This window comes from Rhincodon typus, chromosome 10 (genome assembly GCF_021869965.1).
Source record: "Rhincodon typus isolate 14 chromosome 10, sRhiTyp1.1, whole genome shotgun sequence".
NCBI classification, from domain to species: domain Eukaryota; kingdom Metazoa; phylum Chordata; class Chondrichthyes; order Orectolobiformes; family Rhincodontidae; genus Rhincodon; species Rhincodon typus.
The window spans coordinates 79,271,247-79,282,645 of NC_063341.1; the positions used below are offsets into that span (position 1 = coordinate 79,271,247).

At 45.1% G+C, this 11,399-nt stretch overlaps 1 protein-coding gene across 5 annotated transcripts in view; it reads left to right on the forward strand.

Moving 5' to 3' along the window:
* The window catches only part of slc44a5b (solute carrier family 44 member 5b), a 389,888-nt gene that overhangs the window by 274,635 nt on the left and 103,854 nt on the right, over window positions 1-11,399 (forward strand). For all 5 annotated transcript variants that reach the window (XM_048601655.1, XM_048601658.1, XM_048601657.1 and 2 more), the window contains 6 exons: window positions 1,099-1,191; window positions 2,462-2,549; window positions 5,401-5,663; window positions 7,874-7,968; window positions 9,516-9,619; window positions 9,760-9,833. In XM_048601655.1, coding sequence (XP_048457612.1) covers window positions 1,099-1,191; window positions 2,462-2,549; window positions 5,401-5,663; window positions 7,874-7,968; window positions 9,516-9,619; window positions 9,760-9,833 — 717 coding nt within the window. The remainder of the gene's footprint in view (window positions 1-1,098; window positions 1,192-2,461; window positions 2,550-5,400; window positions 5,664-7,873; window positions 7,969-9,515; window positions 9,620-9,759; window positions 9,834-11,399) is intronic.

An 11,399-nucleotide genomic window follows, 5' to 3' on the forward strand; every position in this document is an offset into this window, starting at 1 on the left:
ATTACATCCCTCCTCACGTAAAGGGACCAAAGTTGTACAGAATCACATCTTTCATTAAATACGATGACCAGGACTGTACACAGTACTCCAGATGTGGACTCATCAGTGCCCTGTATAACTGAGGTATAAACACTATAAGCCCGTATTCACATTTCCTTGTGATAATTGATAAAATGCTATGAATTATCCTAATTATTTGCTGTGCCTGCAGACTAACCTTTTGTGATTCATGCAGTAAGATACCCAGATCCCTCTGCAACCTCTCTCCAATAAAATAATATGTTTCTTTTCTTTCCTTCCTTCAAAATGGACAATTCCACATTTACATAACTTTGGAATGAAATATAATGTTATTCCAGTCGTACTTTATTATAATCTCCACACCCTAATCCCAAGTAATATATCTTAACATGTGACTCCATCATACCCTATAGTAACTCATTCACCCTCCAATACATTCCACCATGATGCCGAATGTTCACTAACAGTCTCCCAACTGAACCTCAATTGTATCCTGTCTATTAAACCTTAGTGTAACCCTCCATATACCCCAATCCTACAGTGCTGTGTATTGTAACATAACTGTCCATTATACCCTAATGTATCCCTCAGTTATATCCAAACTTGTGTGGAGCTCATCCCACATGCTGTGACCCATCCAGCAATTAGAACCTCACAATTAATGCACCATCTCAAACCTGAACTTCTGCTGAGAAGTAGATTTGACTTCTGAATATAGCTTTAAAAATCCAGGGACAATTTAACCATCAACGTAAGAGACTCACTAAATAAATGTAAGGAGAAAACTCTTCACCTAGAGAGTTGTGAGGATGTGGAACTACAAGAAGACTATATGCATGAAGACGTTAGACAGACATGAATTAAGGATATAGGGATATGGTGAGATACAGGTGTTGGAGGCTCATGTGAAAATAAATACCAGAAAATGCTGTTTGGACCTGTTGCTGTGCTGTAAATGTAATATTATTCTAATGTTATTGATGTAATGTTATACGTTAATGATTTAATTACAATCTAATGCTATTAAGTCATGTAGTTCTATCTCCATTTTAACTGTTTGTGTTTTTTTGTCACCAGGGCCATAGGATATATCATGTCCACTTTATTCTACCCAATCATCACCTTCCTGCTCCTTGCTGTCTGTATTTCCTATTGGGCGATCACAGCTATGTATCCTTTTAGATAACACTGTTGTGTCGTCATTGATCTCACCTCACAAAATGTTAAACACTCAGGACTAAATATCAGGTCCTTACAGTCAAACCTCAGCTCAAAAGGTCTGGTGACAGTTTTAGGTTTTAAAGAAATTGAAGCAGCAAATGATGCCATTTTCTCTTAAAATGGCTTAAACAAACAATTAGTATTTCTGAGGCAGAGCTGAGGAGGTATACTGGAATGAATGACACAGAAAGATTGGAGAAGCTGGGATTGTTCTTCTTAGAGCAGAAAGGGTTCTGAGGGACTCAGTCGAGGTGTTCAAAATCATGGAGAGAGTTTTATTGAGTAAATCAGGGGAAAGTGTTTCCAGGGGCAGGAGGGTCAGTGAGCAGAAGGAGACAGATTGAAGGGAATCGGGGAAAAGTCCCAGTGTCACAACGATGCCACCCAAACACTGGAGGAACAGCACCTCATATTCTGCCTTGGAACCCTACAACCCACTGGTCTCAATGTGGACTTTACGAGCTTCAAAATTTCCCCACTCCCGACCTCATCCCAAGACCAGTACCCCCCTCTCTTCCCTGCCTCCTTGACCTGTCTGTCTTCCCTCCCACCTATCTGCTCCTTCCACCTCACTGACCAACCCCCACCCCCACTTCCTACCTACACTCACCTACTAGTTTCATCCCCGCCTCCTTGACCTGTGCGGCTTCCCTCCCACATACCCACCCCTCCCTCCTCACTGACCAACCCCCATCCCAACTCCCTACCTTTACTGGCTCCATCACCACTTCCCTCTCTCTATTTATTTCAGAGCCCCCTTCCCCTCCCCCATTTCTGAAGAAGGGTCCAGACCTGAAACGTCAGCTTTCCTGCTACTCTGATGCTGCCTGGCCTGCTGTGTTCATCCAACTCCACACCTTATTATCCCAGAGAGGGAGATTGCTTTACACAGCGAGATTTTGGGATCTGGAACTTGCTGCCTGAAAGGATGGTGGGAACAGATTCAATCATAGCTTTCAAAAGGGAATCGGGGAAATGCAGTGAATGGAAACATTTGCAGGTTATGTGGAAAGAGCGATGGAATGGGAATAACTGAATAGATTGCTCAAAGGGTCAGGGCAGGAATGATGGGCTAAATGGCCTTTTTCTGTGCTGGAAGGTTCTGTGCTATGCTGAATATATCTCTGTCAGAGTGGTATTATGCTTTAAAGTTCTGCTGGGTTTTTGGGATGCTAACAATTAAAAACTATTGATACACTTTTTAACATGAACTATTCAGATTCCTGTCAACATCTGGTGAAGCTGTGTACAAAATTATGACCAATCGGGGTCATTGTATATATGCAAATAGAACATGCAATCCTGAGGTAATCAGTTGGTTTGTGCACATATTGGGAACGAGATGGAGCAAGGACGAGATTCCACTTCATACAACATAAGAGTCTTTCTAGGCAAATTTGAAAGGCCATTTAGAGTCAACCGTGTTGGTGTCAGATTGGAGTCACATATTGCCTTGACCGGGTAAGGTAAGGGTGGCAAGTTTCCTTCTCGATAGGCCATGAATGAACCAGTTAGGTTTTTGTGACACTTTGACGGTTTCATCATCTCAGCCTAAAAGCCCAGCTTTTCAATTCCATCTATCTTTATATTCAAAACTTCTTACGGCTAAAATTCTTAGGGCTAAAGGGATCAAAGGGTATGGGGTAGGAAGCGGGGAACAGGGGACTGAGTTGGATGAGCAGCCATGATCCTATTGAATCAGGCTCGAAGGGCCAAATGGCCTACTCCTACTCCTCCTCATTTCAATGTTTCAGAGCCTCATTTCCAGTTCCCTTCAGAAAGTTATGATTGAATCTGCTTCCACTGTCCTTTCAGGAAGCACCTTCCACATCACAGCAACTGACTATGTTAAACAATCCCTCATCTCCCTACTAGAGAGTAGGGGAGGCGATGGCCTAGTGGTGTTATCGCTGGACTGTTAATCCAGAGACCCAGATAATGTTTTGGGGACAATAAATATCTGGAATTAAGAATTTAATGATGACCATGAATTCATTGTCGATTGTTGGAAAAACCCATCTGGTTCACTCATGTTCTTTAGGGAAGGAAACTGCCATCCTTACCTGGTCTGGCTTACACGTGACTCCAGACCCACAGCAATGTGGTTGACTCTTAATTGCCCTCTGGGCAATTAGGGATGGGCAATAAATGCTGCCTGGTCAGTGACACCCTCATCCCATGAATGAATAAAGAGAAAAAAAGATGTTGGCAATTACTTTAAATCTGTCTCCTCCACTTACTGACTATCCTGCCACTGGGAGACAATTCTTCTCTGAATACTTGACCAATGCCAACACTTGGTGATTCTGAAAATCCGTATTAAATTAAAATTTAACGTTCTCTCAGGGAAACCTGTGGGCCTGATGCCAATTAGTCACTTCCTCCAGGCCTGCTGTCCGAAGGTTCCCCTCCCCTGGTGGACCATGTCTGTCTGCTGTGACACTAGGTATTGTGCTGATGGACAGGCCACCATGCAGTGATCCAGTTGGATGTTACCCTGGGTAAGAGGAGCAGAAAGCTGAAATCTCAGCAGTCTCCGGTCCAAGGTCCAGGGCTTTGGGATGGGTCTTGCCCTCCCTGTGATGGGCAGCTTGCCCTAATTCTGCCATGTGGACTCATGGCAATACCTGAGGTGCTGCCAGTTCACCAGAACGAGGTATCCTTCTTCACCCTCTGTCTACAATCTCCCCCTACCCCCACTGACCCCCCTGATAAAAGACAACAATGGCCGCCAGGCACTGCAGTGTTACCATCACAAGCATGAGTTCATTTCCCTGCCAGGTCAGTTTAAGAATGAAAATCAGTTTTATAAAACATCAGGGATGCAGGGAATTAATGACCATGAAGCAGTCAGCTGTCTTAGAAACACAGCTGGTTCAATAACGTCCTTTAAAGAGGGAAGCCTACCATCCTTAGTTGGTCTGACAGTGTACGTGACTTCAGTCTCATGCCAATGTGGCTCACCATGAACTGCCCTTTGAGGGGGTCGAATGAGACTCCCTTTTGTATCAAACCCATTACCATTGGGTCAATAAGAAAGAGAGCTCTGCAACACAGTCCCGGAGCAATTAGGGACAGCTCAGCCTTGTTGATTGAGCAATGAATTGAATGAACTTCTTTTTAAGCCTGATGTGTAACCTGATAGATTTATATGGTCTTGGTTCTGAAAGGGTTAATGTTGCATTGGCTCCATCTATTCTGCTGATGTCACACACAGCATGTGGGTGGAAATGGGGAGTTCTGTCGAGTTTTTGGAGGGAGCAGTTGGATCTGGATCAGCTCCATTAGGCCCTGCTCGTTCTACCTGAGCAGTGTCCCTGTAATTATTATTGTCATGAAATAAACTTTCATGCTCCCTCAGAACAGGCATATTGTACAGGTACTCCATGGTGATGTAATCTTCACCAGTAATCACTCCATAGATTCATGGCAATGCAAAGACAGAAGAGAAAGAAAAGCAGAAATTGATGGAGAAATTCAGCAGCTTTGGCAGTGTCTGTGGACAGAGAGACAGAGTTAACATTTCGAGCTTGGTATGACTCTTCTTCTCCTCTTCCAAAGAAAAGTCATCTTAACCTGAAACATTAACTCTGTTTCTCTCTTCAGCTGCCAGACCTGCTGAGTTTCTCCAGCATTCTATGTGTTTGTTTCAGATTATCAGCATCTGCAGGATGTTGCTTTTATCAAAGACAAGGGAAAGATTGGTGGCAGTCCTGACCCCGTGGATGTGGCACATACCACAAGATGATAGCGATAGTCAGCTTGGAAAATGGCCTAGTGGTATTATCTCCAGACTGTTAATCCAGAGAACCTGGTAATGTTCTGAGTACCTGGGTTCAAATCCCACCATGGCAGATGGTGGAATCTAAATGCAATAAAAACATCTGGAATTAAAGAGTCTAATGAATCCATTGTCGATTATTGGGGAAAAACCCATCTGGTTCACTAATGTCCCTTAGGGAGGGAAACGGCCATCCTAACCTGGTCTGGCCTACATGTGACTCCAGATCCACAGCAATTTGATTGATTCTCCTCTGGGCAGTTAGGGATGCGCAATAAATGCTGGCCTGGCCAGTGATGCCCTCATCCTGCGAATGAATTAACAAAAAAATGCTAGCCACCCACACTGATGATCTGTGGCTTTTCTTTCCCTGGCAGGTATTTAACACCAGCAATGTCACCAAGTTGTGCCCGGGTGCTCAATGTGCCTTCGCTTTCTACGGCGGAGAGAGTGTTTACCACAAGTACATCTTCATTCTTCAGATCTGCAACCTCTTTGTCTTTTTGTGGCTGGTGAATTTTGCCATTGCACTAGGACAGTGCACACTGGCTGGTGCCTTCGCTTCCTATTACTGGGCATTCAAGAAGCCAGTGGATATACCAACCTTCCCTCTGCTCGCTGCATTCGGTCGTTCCCTGAGGTAAGAACATCAAAGCCCTCAGTTCAGCAGTCGGCTCCTCGGAATAAACACAAACTATTATAATATAACAAACAGAACAGCCCAGTTTGCAAAGGAAGCTCCCAGTTGTCATCTCAGGTGCGCACAGAGATCTCAGGACATTATTTCAAAGTAGAGCAGCAAGGATTATCCAAGTGTTGTGGGCAATATTTCACCAACATCACAACACACAGCTTATAAGGCCAATGTGACCTAGCTGTGTGTGGGAGCTGTGTTTATAAATTAACTTCAGTCTTTCCTCCGTTACACAGGGACTCCATTTTAAAATGCATCAATGGCTGTAAAATACTTTGGGATGTGTTTAGGTTGTGAAAGATGAGATAGAAAGTAAAGCCATTTACAACTTTACAGAGTAAGATTTGCTTTGTTTATTACCTCACTCTCCTAATATCTGTTTTTAAATTCATTCATGGGATGTGGGCATCGCTGGCTGGGTCCAGCATTTATTGCCCATCCCTGTTTGCCCATTGAGAGAAGGTGGTGGTGAGCTGCCTTCTTGAACCACTGAAGTCCATGTGCTGTAGGTTGACCCACAATGTCCCTTAGGGAGGGAATTCCACGATTTTGATCCAGCGACAGTGAAAGAATGACAATATATTTCTAAGTCAGGATGGTGAATGGCTTGGAGGGGAACTTGCAGGGACTGGTATTCCCATGTATCTGCTGCCCTTGTCCTTCTAGATCATATATCTACAGCCTTTGTTCTTCTAGATGGAAGTGGTCGTGGGTTTGGAAGGTGCTGTCTGAGGATTTTTGGTGAAATTCTGCAGTGCATCTTGTAGATAGTACACACTGCTGCTACTGAGCGTCGGTGGTGGAGGGAGTGGATGCTTGTGGATGTGGTGCCAATCAAGTGGGGGCTGCTTTGTCCTGGATGGTGTCAAGCTTCTTGAGTATTGTTGGGGCTGCACCCATCCAGGCAAGTGCGGAGTATTCCATCACAGTCCTGACTTGTGCCTTGTAGATGGTGGACAGGCTTTGGGGAGTCGGGAGGGGAGTTACTCGCCGCAGGTTCCCAGCTTCTTACCTGCTCTTGTACCCATAGTATTTAGATGATGAATCCAGTTGAGTTTCTGGTCAGTGGTAACCCCCAGGATGTTGATAGTGGGGAATACAGTGATGGTAACACCATCAAGGTGGATATCAAGGTGGTGGTTAGATAGTCTGTTATTGGTGATGGTCATAGCCTGGCATTTGTGTAGTGCCAATGTTACTTGCTACTTGTCAGCCAAAGCCAGGATATTATCCAGATCTTTTTGTGTTGGAACACGTCTGCTTCAGTACCTTAGGAGTTGTGAATGGTGCTGAACATGTGCAATCATCAGCGAACTTCCCTGGGAAGGTCACTGATGAAGCAGCTGAAGTTGGTTCGGTGTAGGACACTACCCTGAGAAACTGGAGATGGTGGTGGGAGCTGTCAGGATGCCCAGAATGCTGTTGGGTCTACCTCCCACAAACTCAGCCAGTTAGGAGTGAGCTTCCTGATCCAAGGCAGGAAAACCCTAACGATAATGGCAAGATCACTATGACTTCACAGGATGGGACACACGGCTGTTTCAAGGAACCCCATTGAGGGGTGAGGCAAGGGTAGTTTTAGACCCCTTCCATGAAGATGGAGGTTTATACAAAAGTTGAGTTCTTTGGGTCAAAATGGAAAAAGAGGGAGCTCCTCTCCTGGTGTTGAACTTTCCTTTGCCTGTCCCTCCATACAGGCTCCTGACCCTTGACCTCAGCATCTTGGCCACATCTTCAATATTTATTAGAGTGTGAAAGCAGAGTGAAGGATTGAAGCCAGGCTATAGAGGCAAGGCTAAGGATGAGGGACAGGCCTGGAGGCCTAGCACTGAGTCTCTGAACAAAGGTGAGGAGCTCCAAGGCTGAAAAGAGTAAAAAGAAAAAGGTAAATGAGGTGACATGTTCTGCAGCAGTTCTCATGAAGGGTCTCTGGGCTGAAAAGGTTAACTCTGTTTCTCTCTCCACAGATGCTGCCAGATCTGCTGAGTTTCTCCAGCATTCTCTGTTTTTGCACTAAGTGATATATACCTTGGTTTCGAAAGTCTGCAAGCTCAGGAGACTCTGAGAGGAAGCAGTGAGGAGGAGGAGGATATTGGAGTTTGTTGTTGTGCTTTTTGATGTGTAACAATTATTCTGAATCTGTTCCCTTGTATCAGGTACCACACGGGCTCATTAGCATTCGGATCCTTAATACTAGCCATCACCCAACTCATCCGGATTATTCTGGAATACCTGGATAATAAACTGAAAGGTGAGTTCCTGAGTAGCTCTCAATTGCAGCTACTTCTGACATTTTGTTTTACTTCTTTTAAGGAATTTGGGTGTCCCTGACATTTTTTGTCCGTTCCTAATTACCCTTGAACTGAGTGGCTCACTCAGGGCCATTTCACAGGGCAGGCAAGAGTCAGCCACATTGCTGTGGGTCTGGAGTCACATGTGTATGCCAGACTGGGTAATAGCACCAGATTTCTTTCCCTAGAGGACATTAGAGAACCAGAGGGGTTTGTAACAAACCGTCCCATGGTCGCCACAATAGAGAATCATTTTCAGTTCCAGATTTATTAATTGAATTGAAATTCCACTACCTACCAGGGTGCACAACATTAACCTGGCTGTCTGGGGTACGAGGCTAGAAGCATCAGCGTGGCTTCACCATCAGCCAATGGGCAGGCGGGGAATCCAGTACAGATTGTGGGGACGCCTGTACCTCAGAGAGCGTGGGGGCGCCTTTACCTCAGAGAGCGTGGGGGCGCCTTTACCTCAGAGAGCGTGGGTGTGCCTTTACCTCAGAGAGCGTGGGTGTGCCTTTACCTCAGACAGCGTGGGGGCGCCTTTACCTCAGAGAGCATGGGGGCGCCTGTGCCGCAGAGAGCGTGGGGGGGGCACCTGTATCGCAGAGAGTCATTGAGACTAACAGCAGGAGAATGGCGTGTGGGAGAAGAGGATGTGATGGTGGAGTAAGATGTAGATGGAGTTGAATGAGAAGCACTGGCTCAGGTGAAATATCCATGCTGTAAATCCCATGTGATTCCACACTTACCAAATACACCTTCAATAGGGGCATAACTGTAATATTACTCAGTTTTCCCTCAAGCCAAGACTCAGTGTCATCTGCAAGTGGAGTGTGGTTAAAGGCAGGGCAGAGCTAGTTTTACATAGGTTTGATATTTAGAGTTAACAGGTCGAGTTCAGTCTGGATTTCACATTTATTCGGTCCTTAGGTTTAGTATCTTAATCATAAGTTTCTTTGTCAGCATTTATAATGGAGCTTGCCTATGTAAACGCATCACATTGTAATTATGGCCTTTGTCCAGTGGGTGGCGTTGTGACATGCCTAGTTTGGGGGTGGGCGTGTTGTATTCTCTTGTGATTGGTTTAAACTATTACTGTACATCGTCACCGGGAGGATGTGCAAACTTTTTGTCGAGTAAACCAGGAGGCAGTGTTTCCAGGGTCAGGAGGCTCAGTGAGCAGAGAGAGACAGATTGAGGGGAATCGGGAAAAGCCTCAGAGAGGAGGAAGTTGAGGTGGATTGTTATTACACAGTGAGTTGTTGGGATCTGGAACGTGCTGCCTGTAAAATCTGATTTAATCCTAACTTTCACAAGAGAATTGGATAAATACTTGACATGAAAACAGCTACGGGATTTGGGGAAAGTGCAACAATGTGAGATTAATTTGGAGATCTTTCAAGGAACTGACACAAGTATGAGAGGCTGATTGGCCTCGTGCAGCCTGGACATTCCTGTGTTGTTGTGTGATTATGGATTAAATCAGAGCTTGTTGCTTTACCCTCAGGTGCGCAGAACAAATTTACCAAGTTCCTTTTCTGCTGTCTGAAATGTTGCTTTTGGTGTCTGGAAAAATTCATCAAATTTCTCAACAGAAATGCTTATATAATGGTGAGTCTCTGCCCGTTCTCACTGCTTGGGAATTTTAGTATCACTTTGTACTGTCAGCTATTAATGTGTTGAATGTTCACTCTCTGGGGTTGTGAAAGACACTATATAAATGCAAAGTATGAAATCTTTTCCTCTTTCAGATTGCCATATATGGTAAAAATTTCTGCACATCTGCAAAGGATGCCTTCTTTTTACTGATGAGGAATGTCGTGAGGTGAGACTCGTGATGATTTCAAGAAACAGTTATTTTCTCCCCGCTGAGCCCTGCAATTCCAGATTTCCACGACCATCTGTGTGGATAAGTGCATCCCAACATCACTCCCAGAAAGACCTGGCTCTGATTTTGAGGTTATGGATCCCTCCCCCCAACAAATATCACAGGAAATAAATTCGCACTATCAACCCTTTTAAATCGTTCCTTAAAATACCTTGAGCAAGTCACCTCTTAAACTACTTTACTCAAGAAAATACAAGCCTAATCCTTATTAAAATGGGGATGTTTGCCAGTGACTGCACCATTAACACCATTCACAACTCCTCCAATACTGAAGCAGTCCATGGTTCAAATGAAACAAGATCTGGACAATATCCAGGCTTAGGCTGACAAGTGGCAAGTAACATGTGCGCCACACAAATGCCAGGCTATGACCATCACCAGTAAGAGACAGTCTGACCACCACTGCTTCATATGTTGCCATTACTGAAATCTACACTATCAACATCCTGAGGGTTACCATTGACCAGAAACTCAACTAGACCAGCCATGTAAACACAGCAGCTACAAAAGCAGGTCAGAGTCAAGGAATACTGCGGTGAGTAACTCATCTCCTGACTCCTCAAAGCCTGTCCACCATCTACAAGGCACAAGTCAGGAGTGTGATGGAATACTCCCCACTTGCCTGGATGAGTGCAGCTCCAACAACACTCAAGAAGTTTGACACCATCCAGGACAAAGCAGCCGCTTGATTGGCACCACATCCACAAACATCCCCTCCCTCCACCACCGATGCTCAGTAGCAGCAGTGTGTACCATTCACAAGATGCCCTGCAGAAATTCACCAAAGATCCTCAGACAGTACCTTCCAAACCCATGACCACTTCCATCTAGAAGGACAAGGGCAGTAGACACATGGGAACACCAGCCCCTGTAAGTTCCCCTCCAAGCCACTCACCATCCTGATGTGGAAATATATCGCCGTTCCTTCACTGTCACTGGGTCAAAATTCTGGAATTCCCTCCCTAATGGCATTGTGGGTCTATGTATAGCACATGGACTACAGCGGTTCAAGAAGGCAGTTCAGCCCCACCTTCTCGAGGGCAGCTAGGGATAGGCAAGAAATGCTGGCTGAGCAGTGACACTCACCTCCCAGGAAGGAATAAAATTATCCTATCTTACTGGTCCTCATCATTTAACCCCTTTCTCCCCGGATCATTCTGGCGAATCTGTCTCCCTCGAGGAAAGTCTCTCCTTCCTGGAGTCCGGGACCCAGAGCTGGTATATCCCAGGATTCTATACCAGGCCAACATCAGCCTTTGGTTTGCTTTGAGTTAACAGATTCTGCTCCCATTGTCAGACCTGAAAGGGAAAAGGCTCATTGGCAGGAGCAGTACAGGGTTAGTTACACAGTAAAGCTCTCTCTACACTTTACTGCATCAAACACTCCAAGGACAGGGACAGCACAGGGTTAGATACAGAGTAAAGCTCCCTTTACACTATCCCTATCAAACACTCCCAGGGACAGCACAGGGTTAGATACAGAGTAAAGCTCCCTGTACACTG